At 39.1% G+C, this 25,239-nt stretch overlaps 2 protein-coding genes across 3 annotated transcripts in view; one reads left to right on the top strand and one right to left on the bottom strand.

The window, feature by feature from the left end:
* IQGAP2 (IQ motif containing GTPase activating protein 2) overlaps positions 1-25,239 on the top strand; it is a 288,002-nt gene that overhangs the window by 139,152 nt on the left and 123,611 nt on the right. For both annotated transcript variants that reach the window (XM_025438205.3, XM_025438204.3), the window contains exons 3-5: positions 10,488-10,644; positions 19,312-19,389; positions 24,204-24,280. In XM_025438205.3, coding sequence (XP_025293990.3) covers positions 10,488-10,644; positions 19,312-19,389; positions 24,204-24,280 — 312 coding nt within the window. The remainder of the gene's footprint in view (positions 1-10,487; positions 10,645-19,311; positions 19,390-24,203; positions 24,281-25,239) is intronic.
* Positions 20,422-21,224, bottom strand: LOC118354222 (microtubule-associated protein RP/EB family member 1-like). The gene has a single exon (XM_035714333.2). It carries the CDS (start codon positions 21,222-21,224, stop codon positions 20,490-20,492), a length of 735 nt encoding a protein of 244 aa, XP_035570226.1. The 3' UTR covers positions 20,422-20,489.

Below are 25,239 nucleotides of genomic sequence, written 5' to 3'. Positions count from 1 at the left end.
AAGAAAGAGAGAAAGAGAGAAAGAGAGAAAGAGAGAAAGAGAAAGAGAGAAAGAGAGAAAGAGAGAAAGAGAGAAAGAGAGAAAGAGAGAAAGAAAAAAGAAAGAAAGAAAAGAAAAGAAAAGAAAAAAGAAAAGAAAAGAAACAGAGTATTTTCTTTTAGTCTTCTTCTGCTTCCATCCTCCATCACAAACTGGATTAAATCACAAACTGCCATTTCCCATGTACTCCCATTACGCCGGCTTCTGTCAGTATTTTAATGTTTGTTACCACAAGACTCTATTTAGGCTCCAGTGGCCTGGTGTAATCAGCAGTCCAGCTCTTGTTTTTATATATGCAAAAGGGACAGGAGCTTGAGAATACACTGTATTTCATTATTTTCTCTTTATGAGATAATACGTACTTATGAGGAAAAAAATGATACGTGAAGAGATGAAAAGTCTGCCAGTTACGTGATTACATAAGGAAAACCACTGTTAATATTTTGCAATATTTTCCAGTCCCTGTGCACTTATTTAAATATATGTAATTTTAGAAATAGAATTATCAATTTTATAATATTGCATCCTGTCCTTTCTCCTAAATCTACCACCAATATTGTTCCCTTTTCTTTTTTTTATTGTTTTTTTTTTTTAAGTAGGCTTCACACCCAGCGTGCATTCCATTTTTCCATTTTCTTAAATATTTTTTAAAGTATCTTGAATGGCTATATAACATTGTAAACAATAGAACATGATTTTGTTATACATGTAGGTTATTTGCAGCTTTTGTGTTGAAAAGAAATGTTGAACCATTGCTGTATTTATTAAATTGTATTCACAAAGTAAAACATCTGGGTTATATTTTAAGTTTCTTCATGTGTTCTTTAAAGAAACATATAGTGTGGTGGTTAATGTACAGACTTCAGAGTAATCTTTGAATTCATACTTTGTTTTTCCCTCTTATATACAATCTTGGACACTACATTTCATCTTCCTTGGTATCTGACTCCTCATGGTCTTTTCTTTTCTGTTCTTTTCCTTTCTTTTTTTTTTTTGACTCCTATTTTTAAAGATGATAACTCACTGAGTTACAAGAAGAGTAAATGAAACTTTATGAAGTATAGTGCCTAGAACTTAAGAGGTGTGCAGTAATTACTTACTATCATATCATCAGATTGCTTTTGAGAAAGTTCATACTAGTAAATTATAACTGACCATATTGAGGAGAAGGTTGTGTATCTGAGAACATGCAAGCACATTTATTGAACACCAGTAGAGAAAGATTCCAAGAAGGTGTGACTTGTGACCCCTCGCATCCTTACCCTGTTCTCTGTATCCCAGAGGCTCCAAGTTCCCAACACATGTTATCAAATATATGTAAAAATTTATTTATTCGACAGAGAGAGAGGGAGCACAAGCAGGAGGAAGCAGCAGAGGGACAGGGAGAAACAAGCTCCTCAAAGAGCAGGGAGCCCAACATGAGGCTAGATTCCAGGACTCTGGGATCATGTACCTGAGCTGAAGGCAGACAACTGACTGGGCCACCCAGGAGCCCTTCAAGTATATATATGTCATTAATCCCACATGTTCTGGGTTACATTTTTTTTTTTAACTTTATAGGCTCTTTGCTTTGTGGAATGTGCCAACCTAGAAACTTTAGAACATGTAAATGTCTTTTTTGTGTTTGTGTATTCGTATATGGCAAGCCAGCCATCTGGGCAAGCATGTGGTACTATCTGTATAATGCATCCAGGTAGATGGCTCTCTGGGCTAAGCCTAAACAGAAGTGCAGTAAAGTCTGATTGGTACCTGGAGTTAGGAAGAATTATCAATAGAGCACGTATGTGAGCAACTGTATTCTGTGAGATAATTTACAATTTTTTTCAAAATGTTCAAAAATTTATCCAACATGTTAGAAATGGGACTCCAAGGTCTGCAAGCTTTCTTATATCCATCATTGTCTCAGGCCGGGCTGCTTACTTCTCTTTCTTCCTTATCCCACATCTAAAAGAACGTAGGGAAGGAGAGTACCATTAATATATTCAATATCCTTCTCTAAGAAATAACTCACCCATAATGATTCTCTCAAAAAAATACTTAAATAGAAGGGAACCACACATGTGACTTTCGAGTGCCAGCTCTCTGCTAGATGCAGTACCGGTGCTGTTCAATTTAATCCACAAAACAACTGGGAACTATTGGCATCCTAGCGTCATTGATGACCTGAGACCCTTTACTCTGTAAACTGAGTGGTTTTGCCTGATCCACCACTTGGAACAGTGTCTGGAAAGTAGTAGATTCTCAAAAATAGTAACTGGATTAAATCTCTCAAGATTATACATCTGGTAAGGGAATTGGCCGTGTTCAAACTTGAAGACATCTAATAATTGTGGTCAGTGTTTGCTGGGTTCTAACTGAGTGCAGTACCAAACGTCGGAACATATACTAATTAACTCCTTACAATAGCGCCCTCCCCCCTCAGGACAGATGCTTTTAAATATCCTTGTTTTAAAGAAAAGTCACTGGTGTACTGCTGGAACTGAATTTGAGCCCAGAAAATGTAAACATCCCTAATGCCATGGTTTTAGTTAGTAAATTGGTTTGTGTCTTTTAGTTGCCTGCTATTTTCATTATATGAAATGTTGCTAAGTGTTCTAGGAAGAGGGGGTTTTGTGGCCCAAACTTTGGAGGAACATTAGGTTAAAGGACATTAAACTCGGTTTCCTACTTTAGGAATTTTCTGAGCTTTCAGCATACTACTGCCACTTAGGAGTCTTCAGACAGGTTATAGAATGCAGTGTTTTTTATTTTTTGGTTTTTTTTAAAAGATTTTATTTATTTATTTGACAGAGAGAGAGAGCATAAGCAGGAGGAGCTGCAGATAGAGGGAGAGGGAGAAGTAGACTCCCTGCTGAGCAGGGAGCCCCATTTGGGGTTTGATCCCAGGACCCTGAGGTCATGACCTGAGCCAAAGGCAGACACTTAACCGACTGAGCCACCTAGGTGCCTCGAACACAGTGCTTTTTAAACTTAGGTGGTCCTCTGTCCCCCTAGGACACTATTAACATTTCCTGAAGCCCGCATTCCGTAGAACACAGTTTGAGAAATGCTTGCCAGGCTCAGCAGACTCTGCTGTATTGTCTCCATCCTAAAGAGGAGAGTGAGAAATATATCCACTGAAGTCTGCTCTATTCCTTGTAGATCAAGGAGTTGTCTGTTGATTCTACTCATGGTACTCATTCTAAACATGGTCTGTGTTTTAAAGAAAATAATTAGCCCCTTTTTTTTTAACATTTCATGTCAAAACAAAAAACAAAAAAAAACGTTTCATGTCACTTTCTTATAATAAACTTAATAAGTATTTTATGAGAATAGGATGGACCCATGTCAGTTTTGCAGTGTGTGAGTTCCTGCATCCCTATTCCCCTGAGCTATTAAGGCTTATTGAATTGTGGTCACCATTTTGCATCAGCCTCCAACAAATGAGAGAGGTTGACCATGAAATCTCAATCCGCTCCTCTTGATGTTTTACTTCCTATTGCATAAAAGGTAACCAATTACACTATATGTATAAAAATATCTAGTCTTTGCTTTTGTTCTTTTAAGAAAATATATCTCCTAAGCTGATTTTCAAAACATTTAGGGAGATAAATTGACTTGTAATACTTGAAAGATCATGAAACAGAGCATTGCAATAAAATAGGGTTTGTGCATGGAAAAAACACACACTTTTTTGTTTTTTGGCCAGCAGTTGTACTTTTGGGCCATTTCTTCCATACAGTGCTGTATGATAGAGACCAAGATTTATAGTTGGCGATTTCCTGAATAACAACTCAGATAGCAAATGCCTTGGTGAAACAACTTTCATATGTTCAGCAAGGCACAAAGTAACACAGTAGAATGGATCGTTTGTCTCATGGTTTTTATAAGGGTTTTTTGTTTTGGTTTTTTGGGTCTCTTACAAGACAAAAGGACATTAGTTATTTTTCTTTTTTGCCTTAACCTAGAATATAAAATAAAAAAATAAAAGTTGAAGAGAGGCTGTTTGAATGAAAAAAAAAAAAAAAAAAGGAAAATTTCCTTTTACTTCTGATTTCTCTGTACCCAGTGAGTGATATGAACTTTGCCTATAGAGAGAAGGAAAAACAAGCACATGGATAGGAAAGTAGTCCCTTCATCATGAGAAGGAAGATGAAATTCTGTAACAACTCTTCAGTTTCTCATAAGAAATAGCTGCAACTTTTGCTTCGGGATGAGACAGTCACATAGTGGTGTTGTGGTTCAATAGGAGTAATCAGTAGAAGGAATAGGGGGAGACGCAGTAAATGCAAGGGCATCAAGAGGAGGCACAGACGAATCTGGTTTTCATTTATGAGGATTTTTAGGTCGGTTTTAAAGACAGGCTCTTGATGACATAAGGTCTTTGTAGCTTGATTTTGTGTGTGCATACTGTATGTTCCATCCATATGTAAATCATCCATATATAGATCAATAGCATAGAATCAAGAGTCTAGAAACAACTTTACATTTGCAATCAGCTGATTTTTTAAGGACATCAATTTAATGGGGGGACAGCATAGTCTTTTTAACAAATAGTGGTGAGAAAACTATAAATCCACATGCAAAAGAATGACTTCAGACCCTTACCTCTCAAAATTTACAAAAAAAATAACTGAAAAGGGATCACAGGCATAAGTGTACAAATTAAAACTGTAAAGCTCTTAGAAGAAAACATAGATAAATGTTTGTGACTTTCAGTTAAGAATTTCTTAGATATGACACTAAAAGTACAGGCAATGAAAAAATAGATGGGACTTTGTTGAAATTAAAACCTCTTTATTCTTACAAAGACAACATCAAGAAAGTGAAAAGATAGGGTGCCTGAGTGGCTCAGTCAGTTGAGGATCTGCCTTCAGTGCAGGCTGTGATCTCAGGGTCTTGGGTTTGGGCCCCACATCGAGCTCCCTGCTCAGCGGGGGCCTGCTTCTCCCTCTCCCTCTGCCTGCTGCTCCCCCTGCTTGTGTGCTTTCTCTCTCTTTCTATATACAATAAAAAATAAAATCTTTTTTAAAAAGTGAAAAGACAACATATACAGAGTGAATAGAGATACTCAAATTATTTATCTGATAATGGACTTGTATACCAAATATATAAGGAACTCTTATAACTTCATTATAAAAATAATCCAAGAAAATATGGGCAATGGATTTGAATAGACATTACTCTAACAGTTATATACATGGGCAATAAACACATAAAAAGATTTTAAATATCATTAGCCATCATGGAAATGAGAATAACCATAATGAGGTACCCCTTTGCCTCTACTAGGAAGGCTATAATAAAAAAAGACAGCAAAGTGTGGGCAAGAATGTGGAGAAATTAGAATCCTCTGTCACTCTTGCTAGGAATATAAAATGTTGTTGCTGCTCTGGGAAACAATCTGGAAGTTCCTAAAAAGACTGAACATGGAGTTGCCTTACCATCCAGCAACTCCACTTTTAGGTGTATACCCAAGAGAAATGAGAGCCTCTATCCATGCCAAACCTTATACACTAATGTTAGTATACAAGTTAGTAGCATTATTCCAAATAGCCAAAAAGTGGAAAAAACACAGATGTCAATAAACTAATAAAATGTAATATATCCATACTGTGGGGTATTACTCAGCAATAAAAAAGAATCCAGTACTGATACATTCTACACCATAGATGAACCTTGAAACCGTATGCTGAGTGAACAAGGCTAATCACTAAAGGCCACGTATTGTAGAATTCCATTTACATGAATGTACAGAATAGGCAAATCAGGAGAAAAGTACATTAGTGAGCTGGGAGTAGTGGGGCAAATGGCAAGTGACTATTAATGGGTCTGGAGTTTCTTTTGGGAGTGATGAAAATGTTCCATTACTGAGAATGGTGATGATCTCACAACCCTATAAACATGTTTAAAAATCATTGCATTGTATATCTTAAGTGGGTGAGTGTATGGTGTATGGACTATTTCTCAGTAAAATTATTAATAAAACAAAATCATATTACATAATTACACTGTCATGTTGAATTCCAATATAATTTTAGACTCATAGACTAAAACTCAGTTTAGAGTTTTAAATGACCTTTTCCAGTACATACAGCTACTGATCACAGAGGCAGACTTCCTGAACATCGGGCCAGTTGTCTCTACATTGTGATCGTTATAGGAAGTGTGATCCCAATGAACCACAAAAATCATACTAAGCGTATTTATTGGTTTGGCCAGGTAACACTGGCTTGTATAACAGATAAACCACTAAGTTGAGGTTGACAATAGAAGTTTAATTCTTGCTCAAGTAAGGTTAAATAATGTAAGATGAGGATGAGGGGCCACAGGCACCTCTTTACCAAAGTTTTTCAGGGACCCAGGCTGATGGAGTTCTTACTCTTTCAAAGCTGTCATGAGCTTTATTGTATTTTTTTAAAGATTTTATTTTTATTTTATTTCTTTATTTTAAGTAGGCTCCACACCCAGTGTGGGGATTGGACTCACAACCTCAAGATCAAGAGTCACATGCTCTACCAACTGAGCTAGCCAGGTGTGCCCTACCACCACCACCACCACCGCCTTGCCACAAGCTTTAGTATCCTGCCAGCAGGCAGCAGAGGAGACAGTGGAAGCTCATCTAAGGGAGACTTTCCTGAGGCACACCTAGGGGCAGTGCACATCATTTCCTCTCCTATTCTGTGGTCACAACCCAGCCACTTGGCCCCACACAGATATTGTGGGACTGGGAAATGTCGACTCTGGCCAGCAGCCATTCCTAGCTATCCCCTAGCTTCTGGAATGAACCATTTGGTATCTCTGCTCCAAGTTCTTTCCTTATACTTTTGAAAGGTAGATCAAAAGGATTCCCAGCCCACATGACTGTGTCCTAGTTTAAAAGTTTGCATATTAGAGTTTCTGCTTTATTGTGAGGTATTTTAACACTTTTAGAAAAAGGCTAAGTCGCCAGTCTATCTGATTTTTTTTGTCAGAGTTTACCAACTGCCCCAGAAGAAGAGTCTTGCTATCAGTCAATTTTTGTTAAGCATCCACTGACTAATAATTAAGAGGAGTTTCCAAGTTGCAGATTTTAGAAGACTCTTTGAGATCTTGTGTAGGCTTATAAGAGTTCTCTAGGAAGCGACTCCAGTGGAGAGGCTCTAAGCTTTTCATACCCTGTTGGAAACATAACTTCCTTGAATCCCTACTTGAAACAGCACTCACAAGAGGCAGCCGATGCCATTTACTATTCATTGTTTCAAGGCAGGTGACCAAAAGGGGATTCTAAGAGAATAAATGAAACTCCAGGAAATTGACTCAATTTTGACAGTCCATATACTATTCTCTGACCTTATACTGAAATAGTGATAGCACATATGTCTCTAAACTATGGAACTCTTACTCTTACTCTAGAGGTAGCTTGGGTGAGTTGTGAGAAGTTAAAAGTTAAAATTAGAGGAACAGTGGCCCTGGCAGCTTTTTGAGGTCTTTCAGTTACCAATTGCATGGCACTGGGCTTTTCAGACCCTCAGATGATCATCTAAAAAGGGTAATCTTCTTTATGAGGTGATCTTGAGGATTAAATGAGAGTCCCCATGAAGTATTTAATATAAGTTTTAGCACAAAATAGTGCTTTAATATGAATAATTGATGATAATAGCTTCATCATTTAACTTTTAAGGAAATGACAAGAGATACCCTCATTGATGCTTAGTGTTGCAAAGATGCAACACTGACATATTTTTGGCAGTGTCCTGAAGATTTTTTGATCAACTGTGTTGCTTGCAGAAATTTTTCTTAGGCACTCAGAATCCATCATTAAATACCAATTTATTGGGTACCTACTATGTGTAAACACATTGGCAGGCACAAAGGGATTAATTATAAAGTGGAAGAAGTGGCCTTTGCCTTGGGTAGTCCATAATGTCATAAGCATTAGCGGTGGCTGTATTTAAACAGGCTGTAGCTAACCCAACTTTCTAGTGTCATTAGTGTTTGAAGCCAACTGCACATACATATTCTAGTATCAACAGAAGTATCTTTTTTTTTAATAAGCCCAAATCTAAAATACCATATTTCACTTTTTATTTTAGCTTCCTGCCTTTTGTTCCCTGTTATATTTTAAGCCCCTGCACTACCGATTGTTAATTCACCTCTCACCCACTCCTCACACATATTCTGATCACGGGATTGTTATCAAGCAATTATATATTATGTTAAAAACAGTTAAGTTTTCAAGCTAATGATTCAAGAGCAGATTGTGTCTTAATATGAATTAGCATAATGCTGTGATTTGTGGTTTATGTAGGTTAGAAAATTAGCCTACTACAGTGGATTTTGGCCCAATTTTTATTTAAAGAGCAACATTATTATTGATTTCTTAAAGCCAGGCTTATATAAACCAGATATCCCTTATATACCTTGTATGGGATGAGTGAAAGCCAAGCTCTTCATCTCATTTTTACCAATTCCTTAGGGTCTTAGGTCTGGGAAAAACTTTATTATCCCATCCTTCTAATTCTCTATCCCTTGAGCAGAGGACAAAACCGGCCCTGAGAGGTTAGAGGACGTTCCTGGGTCACACAGCTGACTTGGGTCTGCATCCCAGAGCAGAGAGCTCTCTCTATACCAGACCCCTCTTCCTGGCTGATAAGCTTTTCCTTTCCTCTGACCTCCTTTTTCTAAGCGGTCACCAAGTCCTGTTACTGCTTCCTTCAAGTGTCTCCTGGTTTCCCTCCTTCCCATTTCTTCCTGTCTAATCCAGTCCCTCAGTTCTTCACAATGGAAAAGTCCCAAAAGAGTGCTTTGTCTCGGGGCATCCATCATACAGGATTAATTTTCTCTAATTACCACTGTCAACGTGTCACTCTTTTGCGGTGAAGCTGCCAGGAGCTCTCTGCTTCCTGTGACAGCAGGTAACAGCACTCCTCCTGTGCTAGATCCTCCAGAGCCCAACTCTATACTCACTCCACTTCATTTCCTTTCTTCCCAGGAGCCCCAGGGGCCCAGAGTCTTCTCTGGGCCTTCTCCGTGAGTTCCCCATGTCTCCTCTGTGCCGTCGGTCTGTCTTGCTCCCTGGTGTCTAGTGCTTCTCTGCCTTTGCAAATACTCCATTTTTCGAGGCCAAATCCGGGGCCCATCATCTCTTCAGTACTTTCCCTGAGCAGTGTAGTGATAACCTAATTACCCCCCTTTATTCCCAGCCTTATTGTTAAGCACTACCATGTAGCATTGGGCATAAGAACCTTTCTTATGTGGTTCTGTGGTTTTTCCTTGGGATCGCCTTGCCTTTTCAATTACATTTAATGCTCTTTGAAAGCAGGGCTTATGTTTCTATTTTTCTCATATGGTCCACATTTTACAGTGCCTAATAAGTGGCCAGCAATTACTGATTATTAGGGACTCTCTGAGCTTTTTAAAGGCTGTTGTCCAGAGCTACAAGCAGTTGAGATATTTTACAATGTTCACTGCTTGGATCAGGATCAGTTGTTAATATTGCAGAACACTGTCCTCTTGTGCCAAATGTTAATAGGATCAGCTGCAGATGTGTGAATGATCCTCAGGCAGGGCCTGGCCATAGTCCTCACACTAATAGTTCATGATTTGTGGATCAGTGGCAGGGAGGTGGTGAGTCCTTTCCTGAACACCTGCACATCTGCCTCTTGGATCCTACAGTAGGTAACCATTACTTGAGAATGGATAGGAATAATATTATCTTTATAAGTCCAGCAAATTCACGACATACCAATGTGAAATGTGAGCTGGCCCAGCCTCCCCCATCCACTGTGTGTCCTCGAACCTATGATAACCTTGATGCTATCTTTTCTACAATATTCACACAGTGTCTAAGATTTAATCTGATCTTTTTCTGAGATATTTTTTCATAACTCAGTAAATACTCCATCTTCTCAAAAAAGTAAGGATGTTGTAATAAGCTCCTGGTATTGGTAAATGGAATGTGTACTATTTGAAGAAAACATTCTGAATTTTTGATGCTCCTTTTCCACGCCTTTCTTACATTTCCTGGTAGTCATTTCTGGACTGAGGCAGCTACAGATCTTATAGTACCTTGGACTGTGCTTTCCCCAAGGCATCAGCCCTACAAGTCTTTCTTCCAATTTGGGTTCATAAACTTGGAATTATTTTTTGCTATGTCAGCAGATAAGTTCCACCCATACAAAATGGTTTGGCCATTTTCCTCTTTGGCACAAAAGAGAATTGGCAGAGACTCAGACAAAGATGAAGTTGACAAGCTCTGGAATGGAAGTGAGTTCAGTGGCTCTGGGCTTTGAGTCCCACTTGTGTATCTCTTTTTTCGGACTCCTTGCCCACCCAAAAAGTCCTCTCTTCCCGTCTTAGCTAAAGATGTTTCAGATCCTGTCGCCCTTTGTTAATGTCTCCAACACACATAGCGAGATGCTGCTCTCTTCATCTACACAAAGTTAACCAACTGGAATCACTTGGAGGTTTTTTTCTCATCCTTCTAGGTGGATGGAAGTCTGCTTAGTCGAAGAATTGCCACCAACCACTGAACTGGAAGAAGGGCTCCGGAATGGAGTTTACCTTGCAAAGTTAGCCAAGTTCTTTGCCCCAAAAATGGTATCAGAGAAAAAGATCTATGATGTGGAACAAACACGTTACAAGGTAACTGAGATGTAATTGGTTTTGGCTTCCATCTAAAAGTGAAAGTTTAATATTTCATTTCCTTTCCCTACTTTTAGTGTTTCTATAAGGATTTTGTGGGATGGGGAGGGAGTGTCCTTGGTCTTTGAAACCTGCTAATAATCATTCCTGAGGGAGCAGCAGTTTAAAAGCAGAATGAAAAAAATAATAATAAAAGCAGAATGTTTCTATTTCTGGGCTGAGGCTGAGACACGTCTGATTTCTGGGGCCTCCCAGGCCCCCCTTCATTATTCCTTCATGGAGGTCATTTTTACTGGTATCAGTAAATGTCAAAGGGAGGGCACTATATCCTTCTTCTTTTTTCCACCACTGACATAGTTTATTACTCCCCTTGTTCTCATCAAGGAGTAAAATACCCAACTTTTGTGGCCCCAAAGAGTTAGGGCCAGTCTGAGCAAATGAGTAGTAACATTGAATAATCAGGTAGGTATTCTTTTCTATTTAATGTTTAAGACAAAATAGGACTAATTTTTTTTGGTATGCAATTTGTGTTAATTATTTCATGGCTAATTTGGGAGAACACATGAGGAGAAAACAAAACCAAGATAACAACAGTCTTGACCTGAGTTTAAAAATGATATTTTAGAGACACATGTCTAAGTATTCACAGATAAAACAATATATCTAAGACTTTGCTCTAGAATAATGGGGAAGAGGATTGAGAGAGATTAGAGACTAGCCATGAGTTCATAATTGCTGAGGTTAGGTGATGGGTACCTAGGAGTTCATTATACTATTACATCAACTTTACGCATGGCATTTTTCACTAAGAAATGAAGGAGGAAAAGGCAAGCACCAACCTAAAAGACCCCTCCATTAGATGTGTCTTCGAAAGAGTTTTTAAGCATATGGTGTTCCCTCCTGGAATAAGTGATTTCTTTTGCACGTTGGGCCAGAATTTCTAAAGCTTCTCTGAAATGTGATTCTTTATATCCTTCATTCTTCATTTATTATACAGTTGACCCTTGACCAGTGAGGGCATTAAGGAATCCCTTCCCACTGCACAGTCTGAAGTCCACATATGAATTTTTGTTTTGGTTAGTCATTTATTTCCAGAAAATAACCTTAACCATCACTCTTAATTTATATCCTTCCGGGATCCCTGGGTGGCGCAGCGGTTTGGCGCCTGCCTTTGGCCCAGGGCACGATCCTGGAGACCCGGGATCGAATCCCACATCGGGCTCCCTGTGCATGGAGCCTGCTTCTCCCTCTGCCTATGTCTCTGCCTCTCTCTATTTCTCTCTCTGTGACTATCATAAATAAATAAAAATTAAAAAAAAAATTTATATCCTTCCGACCTACAATCCTGCCTATATGAGAATAAGAGGATATGGGAATGGAAGAGGGATCTCCCCCTTCAGTCTTACAGGGGAAGGTATCCATCTGTCTATCCCAAGCTAATCCTTCCACCTGGGTTCTCCTTCTGTCTACTCTGTTGGGTTTGATTATCAGCTCTGGGATGTATTGGAAGAGGTATAGCATTATAATCAGATGCATGTTAAAATGCGTTTTCTGAAAACATTGAGCTGTTCAAGTTTACATCTCAGCTTTTGACTCTGAAATGAAGTCAGTAATACTCATTGTATGTTAATATTACTTATGGAAAGCTTAAATGAGTTGCTGTAAATTGATAAGGGATTTAGAAAAGAGTACTCTTAATTTTTTGTTTGCTCCACTATAACTTTTGACTCTCTCAAAATTTTACTCGTAGCCTACTGTTAACTAGAAACCTTACCCATAAGTTGATTAACATGTTATTTTGTATGTCATATGTATTACAAACTTATTCTTACAGTAAAGTAGAGAAAAAAACATTATTAAAATCATAAGAGAAAATATAGTTACAGTGCTGTACATTTATTGGAAAAAAAAAAAGTCTGCATGCAAGTGGACCCACGCAGCTCAAACCTGTGTTGTTCAAGGATCAACTGTATTTAGTTCTTTATATCGTTTTTTTTTTAATCTGTAGATTTTCAAGTACCTCTAAAAGTTATCTGTCTTAAAATTGCCAGGACAACATTTAGTTGAAAATGGAATGCTTTCCTATTAACTGTATGATTCATACCACCCTTCAGGGTTACTGAAGCAAAATTTATTTTTAAAATGTGTATATTTTGGGACGCCTGGGTGGTTCAGCAGTTGAGCATCTGCCTTGAGCTCAGAACGTGATCCTGGAGTTACGGATTTGAGTCCCACATCAGGCTCCCTGCATGGAGCCCACTTCTCCCTCTGCCTGTGTCTCTGCCTCTCTTTCTGTGTCTCTCATAAATAAATAAACAAAATCTTTAATAAAAAAAATGGAAATATATATTTTGGGGTGCCTGAGTGGCTCAGTCACTTAAGCATCTGCCTTCAGCTCAGGTCGTGATCCCAGTGTCCTGGGATAGAGCCCTGCATTGGGCTCCCTGCTGAGCAGCAAGTCTGCTTCTCCTTCTCCCTCTGCCCCTACTCCTGCCTGTGCTGGCTCTCTCTCTCTCTCTCCCTCTCTCTCTCAAATAACTAAATAAAATCTTTTTAAAAAATAAAATAATAAAATTAAGTATGTATATTTAATTCACAGCAAATGTTTGAGTCATCATTTAGGCTAGCCATAGACCAGAAGAGGTGAGACATCTTTTATGAGTCTGTTTTCATATTCTGGCCTAAAAGGTAACTGAACTAAACTTCCTGCCTTGAATAATGTTAGGAATAAAAGTATTTGTGTTTGTTTAAGTACTTTTGAGCTGATTAAGTCATGTGTACCTCCCTAGAGTCTTAGCTCATTATGTTAGCTTTTCATAAGACTTTACTAAATCAGTGATTGAGTTAGGCAAAATGATTTTATTTAATTTTGAAAAATATTTTTTTATTTCAGAAAAGAGCAGAAAAAATTATTTATATCCCCACACCACAAAATAAATTACTTGTCCACATTTTGCCGCCGATTTTTATTTTTTCATTGCTTCTACGATGACTATTATCATGCTTTCATCCTGTTTCTTCTAACAGTCATGTAGATCTGATGACAGAGTTAAAGTGTAGTTGGCCTGGGCTCCAGCCCATCCTGAAAGGGGGTCTTGGGTGTTTTATTTTGACATTGTTAGAGATGAGAATCAGACCAGCAAGAGCTCCAAGCGAGGGGTGGGATACCTCTTTACTCCACTTGGCACATCATACACCTTTGACTGTAAGTGTCTCTAGGTCAGCTGTGGACCTCTCCTGGCAAATCAAACAGGTGCTATTTCCTCCTGGCATCAGGAAGCCTACCATTTGAATGAATAGCAACTTCTCTTTGGGATGGAGACAGGGGAAATATTTCCTGTTCCATGTTACAAATGAAATATCTATGGAGCCCAGGCAAGCGATGACGTTTTTGAACAAAATACTAAGACAGAAGTATTGTGTTTGCCACTCCTACCCGTCAGGTCACGGAGGCCAGATATACAGGAGAGACGATGCTAGGAGAAGGGCAGAGAGAAGGGAAGTGTAGCAGAGGGAGGGGTGGTGGTGCCAGCTAGGACGTGGGAGAAAGTACAGGACCAAGGGAAACTACCCCTCTCTTCATTCACTGGACAAAACAGCCTTTTCCCTCTCATTTATTAAATCTCCAAGAATGCCTAATGTCTTTTAAAGAGAATTTTTAGTGAGTTGCCATGTAATCATAAAATTTTAAGGCCATTTCATTCATTTTACAGAATTGAAAGGAGTCAGATATTAGTGAACAGGATACTTAATTTCCTGTTCTTAGGTTCTTTAGGACTGGAGCCCATCCTGTGGTTCTTCATAAGGAGCCACCGAATCACGGGACTGTAGCAAAGATGTTGAGACACAAAGGAATGCTAGCTAACACAGCCCCAGCCCTGGATACACCATCTGGCAACCATGAGTTCAGCAAGTGTAAGCTCTTGCTCCAGAGTCTGCTTGGACTAGAGCCATAAAATATGACCTGCCTGTTAGGTTGTGTGTCTCTGAGGCAAGAGCTCTGTCCCAAAACTCTAACAGCCTCAGTCTGGGCAGTGATGGCTCTGAGTTAAACAGATGGGAGCTTTCAATGCCATCCCATCCCCTTTGTCTGCCAGCTTAAGTACAACCCTGGTCCCTCATTAATTTAAGGTTACAAAGATGTCCTAAATATTAGAGTTCAACCTTCTAATGATAAGTATGCTTTCCCTGCCCACCTCCACCTGCCACTCCAGGTTCCAGCTCTGTGACCATGCCATGTGCACTGTGACACCTGACACTGTCCCTTTTGGACACACCATGGTGTACTGTAAACATTGCCTTGTCCTGAAAGCAGGAACCGTGTGTGTTGTCTTTGTGCACTCCTCGGTGAACGGTGAAGGATATAGCCCATGGGCAGTGCTAGGGAAACAACTGTTGGCTAAAAAGAATGACAGTAGTTTTGAATAAGTTAAAGGACTCCATTTCTTATCTTCTGTGCTTTATTTGATACTTAGGGTGCTTGGAGTCTGACACTCTTCCTCCAAATGTGATGCTAAAATCTCCTGCAGGACCACTCGATGGATGTGTGGAAAACGTGGATTTCTGGGCCCAGCCCAGGCTACTGAGTCAGGAAGTCTCTTGGCCAGGGACCCAGGAAGTTACACTCTTAATAATTATCCCAGATGATTCTTTTCTTACGTATTACTTGGATTTGAGATAATCTACCAGTATCTAGATAAATAATAAATTTTAATAAAAGTAGAGGGAAAGAAGATAAAATTTTACTATAATAGAAAAACATACAGTATAGAATTGACTTACCCATACAGTGCTTATCAGCCCCTGCCACGTGCCCAGGCACTGTTCTGCACATGAAGGCAGAGTGGTGAGCAAGGCAGACGTGATTTCATGGCACTTAGGGCTGAGGAGGCAGACTGTAAGTAAATACACTGTTGTGGGGATGGTTATATGAGGGAAGAAATTAAAGCTGATATTACTGACAGATAGCACTGCATAGAGGATGAGCTGCTCTGAGGAGACATTTACCTCTGAGGCGGGAAGAACGAGAAGAAAATCATCCATGTGCAGCTTTGAGGGTGGGGAGTAGCGAGGACAGTCCAGACAAGGAGCCTATTTTTGAGAGACCTGAGGAAGAAAAAAGCTTGGGCAAAACAGAGTGGCTGAAAGCCTGTGGTGAGGTACAGTGGTGAAAAATGAGGCCGAGATCGAAGCAGAGACTGATCACACAGCCAGGCTGGGAGATCTGTGACTTCATCATAAGTCACTGAAGAGGAAGCCATTGAAAGAGGCATCATGGCTTCACAAAGATGAGTCGGCTGCTATGTGTAGAATAAATTGCAAGATGAGGGTGGAGGCAGTCCAATGAGGGGATAACTAGGCCAGGTGACAGGTAACAGTGGCCTACATAGACAAGAAGTAAATGGGTTCAAGAGAGAAAACAACCTGGAGAGGGATTAGAAATGGATAGAGGGCCATGAAGAGAAGATGGCTGGGTGGACAGCATAACGTGACCAAGGGGAGAGCGCCAGTTCTAAAGGGGGGTAGAGTGTAAAAAGGCCAAGGCTTACATGGTGAAGGCATGTTCCCACAGTGTTCCCAAGGTGGTTAAGATGGGCAAGAGAAAGGAGAGGAGGGAGCAAGAAGGGCATTCCTTGAGTTTGGTGATGCTTAAGAACAGAAAACGGTATCTTTCCAGGCAGTGCATGGATAACAGTGGACTTAAAATAGATGTTATAGATGTTAACTATTCAGGTGAGTCTTAGGTAGAAGAAGTTATCATCCAAAGAAGACTTAGATAATTCCTCATCTGTTCAATTTAAGCTTAAGTAACCTTATTGGCTGGTGAAATAGCTCAGCAGTGGGAAATCAGCATGTACGTTCTAGTCCAAAGCTGGAAGAAATTAGGTGGATAGACATTAATAACCCTTCCCTAAATAAGACTACAAACATGCCATCTAGCCTGGTATGAATATGGGGGACTGGTGAAAAAATAGACAAGGTGAAAGTGGTTATGGACTAAGCTTATTTTGGGCCTCAGTGTTTAGGAAACTATTTTTGTTCTAATTGAAATAAATACAGTAAATTGAAGATGTTAATGCACATCACGCACCGAACCTTCTTGAATATGTATACCTTAGCATTCCGAAGTCAGCATTCTTCAGATGTTTAAAATGGACGAAGGATTTGAAATCTGTCATTTCGTTTACTATAGAAATAAGACCAAGATAACCACCCTTTCCTTCAGTGCCTCTTTCATGAAACACTAAACCTTTTTCTGACCTTAAAGTGAATAAGGTTGCAAGCCTGGTCCTATAGCATACAATAATTATAATAACTAATATTTATTGCCTTCTTAGATGCCCTTTGCAACTAATTGCTATATGTGTATTCTCATTCCATCTCAACTCAGAGATGTATGCTATACCCATTTTATGGCTGAGGAACCAAGGTTCAAAGAGATTTGTAACTTTCCTGAGGTTACCTGGCTAATAAGACCACTAAGTGGACACGGATACCTGCTTAATGATTTGGGTTTTTGAAGCCCACCAAGAAACCAGCCTTCAAACAAGGGTCAAACAAAATTAGGTTTATTTAACTTGTTATGGCAAGAAAAATATACATACTGATGGGACTATGAGCAGGAGGGAAGAGGAGCTTAGTGTAGAGTTGGGCTTGTACTGGTGATTCTAATATGGATTTAGGGAAGCAAAGACCAGTTATCTTTGGAGAGTTGTCAGGAAGCAGCATCAGTTTGGTGTTCCAGTACTTTTTATCTAGGAGGTGAAAAGATAGAATGGGGATTAGACTCATCCATGAAAATGGTTGCTCATCTTAGTTGGAACAGTGGGACATTTAGTTATTTTGTGGTGCCTAGGTTCCTCTTCTCTGTCTTGATGTGAATGTGGATTGTTTCCATCTTGTCCCTCCATGGTCACAGAGTGGCTGTGTCTGAGACTTGTTTGTATTCTGTAAGAGTTGTTTATGCTGAGTCTCCCTCAGACAGTACTGCCTGGCTCTTAACTCTCCAGGCCCCCTCCCCCTCCTCCCCTTCCCTCTCTCCCCGGTGCCCCTCTTCCCTTTTTTTCCTCTTTCCCTCTCCCTTCCTCTTCCCCCACCTCTCCTCCCTCTAGTGATTTCATAGTAACTGCTGATTTTTTCCATTCAAAGAATAATCCCACCATCATTAGGTCCTTTGTTCTACCACTAGGGAATGCTAGTATGAGGAAGGTTTTCAGTTTCAGAGAGACCTCATTTTGAATCTCAGCTCAGCCACTTAACACCTAATTGGTCTCAGGCAAATTAGTTGGTCTTTCTGGCCTCCGTTTCTTCATCTCTAAAAAATGGGAAATGATAACTGCCTTGCAGAGTGTTTTGAAAAGCAGAGATAATTTACATGCAGTGCTTGACACACAGAATTCAGTCTGACCACTACTAAAAAGGCATACACATTTGTCAAATGTTAATTTGACCTATACTTTATAAAGTAGAAGTCTAGGGCAGCCCAGGTGGCGCAGCAGTTTAGTGCTGCCTGAAACCCAGGGTGTGATCCTGGAGACCCGGGATCCAGTCACGCGTCAGGCTCCCTGCATGGAGCCTGCTTCTCCCTCTGCCTGTGTCTCCACCTCTCTCTCTCTGTGTGTCTCTATGAATAAATGAATAAAAAATTTTTAAAAAATAAAATATAAGTCTAACAGCAACAAAAACATTTTCTTTTACATAAACTATTTGATTTGTAGAAGATCGTAGAAGAGGTAGGAAGGGCCAGGCTTTCTGAATGTGATTATCTGTTATCGGATATTATATAATGAAACTTGCTGTAATTCCTGTTTTTTCATATACTAAAATGAAAAATAAAATACATAACTTTATGCTACTCATTTAACTAATGAAAAATACGGAGTACCCGTAAAGCTCCCAATGTTTCAGTACCTACTTGATGAGATACAGGTAAGGTTGCCACAGTTATAGACTGTGGGGAAAAGACTGAGGAGGGCTTTAAAGAAAAGCAGAAGACATAGAAAGCCTGTTGTCATTGTGCACATAGAGAAAGGTCTTGTAAAACATTTCTACTGAAGATTTATTTCTTACACAAAGATTATGATTAAATTATAAGAGGATGGCATACTAAAATTGCCCCTGAACTGTGGGGGTTCCCCCCTTTTTTTTCTATGTATTTTTCTACATTTACAGGTTTTCTACAGAAATTCTATTCATAAAAAAAAAAAAAAAGAAATTCTATTCATGATCAGAAAAAAAATGTTTTGGCAGAACCAGAAACCAGGAAGAAAGCATTTAGTCTTCTAAAAATCCTATTTTCTTGAAGTTGCTAAGTTTCTCAGCCACGGTTGCCAAAATCTTGACACTGTGTGTGCGTATGTGTGCATGCATGTGTGTGCACATGTGTCTCATAAAATATCCTGGGGCATGTGCTAGACATTAAATGTTGAGATTCTAGTTCAGAATTACCTCAAATATGTGAATTGTGGGGACTGGAATGGTCCATTACTAATGCTGTTGCTGAGATAGCCTAGTCTTCTTTATTGTGTCTCCAGTTGTTTTATGATTTAATAACTCTATTTTAGGAGAAATAGAATTGGAAAACATCCTGCTAATGAAAAAAAGTTGTTACAAATGACTCATTTTTCATGTGGTCCCTTCTTCTCCCCCTCCCCATCTTCACACTAGAAGTCCGGCCTTCATTTTCGACATACAGACAATACGGTCCAGTGGTTAAGAGCAATGGAGTCTATTGGTCTACCCAAGGTAAGCCTGAACTGAGAAGCCAAAAGGGGTCATGTGAACACCTCATTATGAAAGAAGATCTGGCATACTGGGATGTGTTAATGCAGCAGATGGCCTCATTGCTTCGGGCACAACAAATGTGAGGACTACGCAGAAATATGAAAAGGCCTGTGCAAAGTAATATATGGCAGGAACTCAGAATGAAGTATGTACACAGATGGAGAGCAGCTAGGTTAAAGCATGCATAAATTCAACAAGGTCAAGACAAGCCGTAGCTGGTAGACAGTTAACTTAAAGTAGCCACCTCCTTTTTGACTTCAGATTCAGTATCGTACCATGTATTGTATCACTGTAAGTTAAAATGACAAAAGTATTTTTATAAAGTGTTATTATAAAGCATATTATCACTTTGAATGGTAAAACCCAGGGAGTTAGAGTTCTTACTCTTGAAATAGCTGTCCCAAATAAAACTTGGCCAATATTCAGTGCTTATTAAATTGAAAGAGCAAGTGCCCTTAAGCCTCAGAGACAAATTGACAAGTAGAGGAAATGAGGAAATAATTACATTTGTTAGAAATTGTAGAGTGATTTCTTCAACTTCTGATTTTGAAATAATTTTAGATTCACAGGAAGTTGCAAAAATAGTACATCTATGCATATTCTTTTTTTTTATTCTTAAGGCATTTATTTATTAAAACATTCTCTGTCATTAGCTTAAAATTCAAATCAGTCTTTACATTTCTCTACTGAGGACTCCACCTCAGTATATGACATAAAAGCAACAACAGTGAGTGTTACCAGCGTCCACACAGTGAGCCCCATGGTCAGCCTATCTGTTCCCCAGGTGACCCAACTAGATGTTAATACTGCTCTGCTACAGGGTAAAAGCTCCAAACTCAAATTCATTGGAAAAGGGGTGAAACTTCTGCAAGGTGCACTTTAAGAAGACATGAAAAGAAACCAGTGAGTCCTTTAAGAATAATAAAAGGGGGTATTTTACAGTTAAGCACATGATTTGGAGTGAAGAATTCGGATGTTGCTCTGCCGCCAGGCTGTTAATACTCTTCTTGTTCCTCCTGTGGGCCCCCTTCATCAGGTATCACAAAGCCTTCATCTGTGGCTTAGAGAATGTTCACGATCCTCTGCAATACAGGGTTGTTTTCCCCTTTGTTCTCCTGGCAAATCAATTTGATGTTTCTTAGCTTTTCAAAGTAGAAATCTCTCTTTTTCTCCAAGTCTTCGATGGTAAGTTTCAATACATTGACCTGCTGCATCAATTCAGCTGCTTCATCATCCCCATTGCCCCCACCAGGATTCTTTCGCACCACACCCGGGCCAGCCTTGGGGGTTGCAGTAGTTCTGGGTGTTGCATTGAGCCTGTGTGGAGCTGCACTGTTAGAGCGGAGAGGTTTTTTCAGTTTGTTCAGAGCTAGAGCAACAAGGGAGGGAGCCACTGCAGTTTCTTGACCTTGTCTGGCAGCTACAGGGTCATAGTCTTTTTCATCATAGTTTGCATCAAAAAACTTCTTGAACCACTGAACAAATTCAAAATTGTCCTGAAACTTTCCTTTTACTAATTTGTCCACAGGAATTATTTTGTCAACACCCATTCTCTTAAAACCTGCTTGTAGTATTTTGAAGTTCTGGATGTATTCATGCTCTAGTTTAGCCTGGAATTTCACTTTCTTCAAGGCAATGGAGCCAGGGAATAGCATGTCCATAACCTGACAATAGGCAGCCCCTGAGCAAAACTGTTCAATCTTTGTCAGATTCAGCTGTAGAGACTCATTGATCCAGGCCAGCATGTCATGTCGACTTAGGTTATCACTGGTGACAGACATTGAGTTCACTGCCATCTTCAGCTCTCAGCGGGACAACGTCCACTGCCTGTGCCCAGCTTAGGTTCCGTCTTCATCTTGTTCAAATCGCCTGACCCATCTATGCATATTCTTGATTCAGCTTCCCCCAGTGATTACATCTACTAACTGGAGTAAAATAATAAATGGATATCAGTGTGTTACTGTTAACTAGGCTGTAGACCTTATTTTCACCATTTTTATATGCAGTGATTTTTGTGTGTATGTTTCTATGCAATTTTATGCCATGAATATATTTGTGTTACCACCACCACAATTAAGGTACAGATACCACAGAGGAGTAGGCCTTGACCATCACCTCCTTTTCTAGCCCTGTTCCCTGACAGCCCCTACTCTATTCTCCATCTCTATGGTTTGGTCATTTTGAGAATGTTAAAGAAATGGAATAGAGAGATTGACTTTCTTTCAGTAATGCCCTTGAGATCCATCAGGCTTTGTAGGTATTGATAGTTCACTCCATTCTGTTGCTTATTATGTACCCCTGTTTTGAAGAAATGATGTGGAAGTGGTCCAGGTCTTGCTATTATTAATCCAGGTTTGAATTAACACCACCCACCACAACAAAAACAAAAAATTGCTTAATGTAGATTATAAATGACAGTTTTCAGTCTGTTTGAGCTTATACCTGATTTAGCTCAGCATATTTTATTTCAAAATAGCCAATATTGATTTATCCTTGCATTTTGAATCAAATTATTTTCCCTTCTCTGAAAATGCCTGGAACATTAAATACTGTTCCCGTTTGGGAACGAGTTATAATATAGAATTCATATTTCTAGGTTGTCATTTAGCAAGTCCTTACTGGATAGCAAACAGATTAATAAAGAAAAATTCAAATAAAATTCTTCTCTATGAGGCAACATACTTTAAATTAGGATCATTTTGTTATGTTTCATAGATTTGACTTAAAGCTTTTCAAATGGCATGTGTTGGGCCAAGTTTTCCTTAACTTAAAACCAAATAAGTGATCCATGTGGCAGATACTATTTTAACACTGATTTTTATGAAGTGATTAATACATTACATTGCAGTGATGAGTGACCAATAGCGTGCTGAATTGATGGCTGTATTTGACCACTACTAATGTCTTCACTTACCTTTTCCATGCGCAGCATCCTGCTAATGCTGGGGGTATGGTGATGATCAAAATGTTCTGGTGAGGGGCAGCCCGGGTGGCTCAGTGGTTTAGCGCCGCCTTCAGCCCAGGGCCTCATCCTGGAGACCCGGGATCGAGTCCCGCGTCAGGCTCCCTGCATAGAGCCTGCTTCTCCCTCTGCCTGTGTCTCTGCCTGTGTCTCTGCCTGTTTCTCTCTCCCTCTGTGCCTCTCATGAGTAAATAAATAAAATCTTTTTAAAAAATGTCCTGGTGAACTCTATGAATTGATCCTACCGTATTGGCTAAAAAATCTTATTCAAGATTTTCCAAAAGAAATGAAACAAATATTTATAGGAATATGCATTTCCATATGGAGAAATATAAAGAAATACAGGTTTTTGAAAGGAAAGCGAGTGGGGAGCTATAAATTTCTTCCACTTTCCTGCTAGCCTTTGAAACCTGGTCCTGTCCTTCTGAATTGAGAATCCTCTCCTGACAGATGCTGTAACAGCAAACATTTTGAGGGAAAGTTGAAAAGACCTTGAACTTTCCTTCACTGAAGACATTTATTTAAGCACTCTGTGGCTATACATTGTGGCTGAGAAAACTTCGCTGCTTTCTTCTCTCAGCTTTTTTCAGTGCCTAATAGAAAATCAGATTTGAGTATCAAGTGCTACCATATGATACTGGACTTAATTTTCATTTTTATGTCAACTTTTATAAAATATCTACTGAAAATGGTAATGCCAGCATGCTTATCTTTTTCTTAGAAGCCTTAAGCCTAATGACTCATTTTTGGTGCTTGGGAATAGAGGAGTTTGGTGCCCTATTCTAAAATCTGTTTCTTATCAAGGTTTTAGTTTCAGGCTTAAGAGTAGTGTTGATGTGTATTAAAAGCCTCTGTTCAATCTTACTGGTTAAGTAACTGCATATTTAGTTGTTTATCCAAAAGAAGTAATCAAGTGTTCAGAAAATGCAGGGATATTCATTGCAGTAAACTTTTAATAGGAACAGATTGGGAGCAAACAAACAAAAAGTTCAACCTTAGAGAACTGACTTAAATTATCATTCAAAAAGATAACAGAATCACAAACATCTATTATAAATAACATTCTAATAGAATAATGAAGAGGATGGAAATAGTCATGTTCTGCTATGGTACTATGATAATACTATCTACTATAGCATTACTGGGGCTTAGAGTATTACAGTTTTGTTTTCACATACATACATACATAAATATAAAAAATCAGAGACATATATATACTGAAAAAAGCCTGGAAGAAAATACACTGAAATGCTAATGGTAACAATCTAGGAAATGAGATTATAGGTAGTGCCTTCTTTCATACTTCATTTACTTTCCAGATTTTATTTGGTAAAATGTATTATTCAAGCAGAAAATAGTATCAGCATGTCTTGTGTGTGTGCATGCCTGTTTATACAAGTGTGTAGTTAGGTGTTTAACGTTATAATAAAACACTATAAGACAGACACCCTTCTCAGGGTAGGGTACCTGTAGGCAGTCACAGGATGACCCTGCTACAGAGAGCAGAGCCTGACCAGGCTTACAGCTTGTGGAGTGAAAGTGCCACTAGCCCTGTGGATGCAGCCTCCTGGAGTGGCCACCCAGGAATCCCCCACTCTCCCAAGCCCACTAGGAGGCATGCTGTCATGCCGTCAGGGGCCCAGATGCACCCATGGGTCTGCCTGTAGAGCAAAAGGGAGGGAGCGACAATGGGCAGGTTCCTCTACATTTAAGGAAATACAACAAAGACAATCAAAGTACCATCATTTGGGAGATTTAAAGTAACTTTGAAAAACAAAACATAATAAAACATATTGTTTCTTTTGTTTTCCAGATATTTTATCCAGAAACAACAGATGTATATGACCGGAAAAACATACCGAGAATGATATACTGCATTCATGCATTGAGGTGGGAAAAAACACAACGAAGTGCGTAGGGAGTAGATTTAAATGAAACTGTAATTTCTGTTTTAGAAGAAGGATCTTAAGTTACTTAAATAATCCAAAGAACCTTTTATTGGATTGAGTTGTTTTGTATTTGGCACAAATTTTTTAAATTATCACATAAATATAGTCCTTGAATTGGAAAACTATTTTTTCTGATTTTTAAGATCTAATTCAAAACAGAATACCAGAAAATGAATGAAAGACCTGTAAGAATAATGAGAAAACTTAAGTTGAAACTTCTGGGGATCTCATAATGTTGCCATGTTCTTGAGTTGTGATCTAGTTTACAAATATAGCCAGCCAAACTACATCAAACGAGCAGCTTTAATGGTCATAACTTTGATACTCTTAAATCATCATTTTGCTTCAATTCTTATCATAGACTAAGGAAGTCCAGTATCAGGATAGTTTCTTCTGACCTTCACTCAATAGAACCTGGACCACGGGGTAAAGAAGAAGCATAAGAGTTGCTTCGAGTTAGTCAAATCAAGATAACGTTTGTTTTTTTAAAGAGGGAGGGAAGAGGGACAGAGGGGGAGAAAGAATCTTAAGTGGACTACATGCCCAGCAAGGAACATGATTTGGGGCTGAATATCACAACCCTGAGATCATGACCTGAACCGAAATCAAGAGTCAGACGCTTAACTAACTGAGCCACACAGGACCCCCAGGATACTATTAATGTTCATTAATTAAAAGCAATTGTTCGATAGCTTAATTTCTGAAAATGCTTACATTGTGCTAGTTCACAGATCATTTTTTATCTTACTGGACTGGAAGAAAAGTTATTTTTAGGTGGTAACAAAGTCGATTCTAAAAATCCAGTTTATGGCTGTCATCTTGCATTCATACAGGTAATAGCTTGTAGACTTTATGTCTAATTAAATTTTAAATTTCTTCTAAAACATCTGCCTCGTGTTT

Source organism: Canis lupus, chromosome 3 (genome assembly GCF_003254725.2).
Source record: "Canis lupus dingo isolate Sandy chromosome 3, ASM325472v2, whole genome shotgun sequence".
Lineage (NCBI taxonomy): Eukaryota > Metazoa > Chordata > Mammalia > Carnivora > Canidae > Canis > Canis lupus.
The sequence above is the reverse complement of the archived record's forward strand: the minus strand, read 5'-3'. Positions and strand labels throughout refer to the sequence as shown.

Excerpts from the sequence above, each read along its gene's own strand:
- LOC118354222 (XM_035714333.2), bottom strand. The coding sequence starts at position 21,224 with ATGGCAGTGAACTCAATGTCTGTCACCAGTGATAACCTAAGTCGACAT.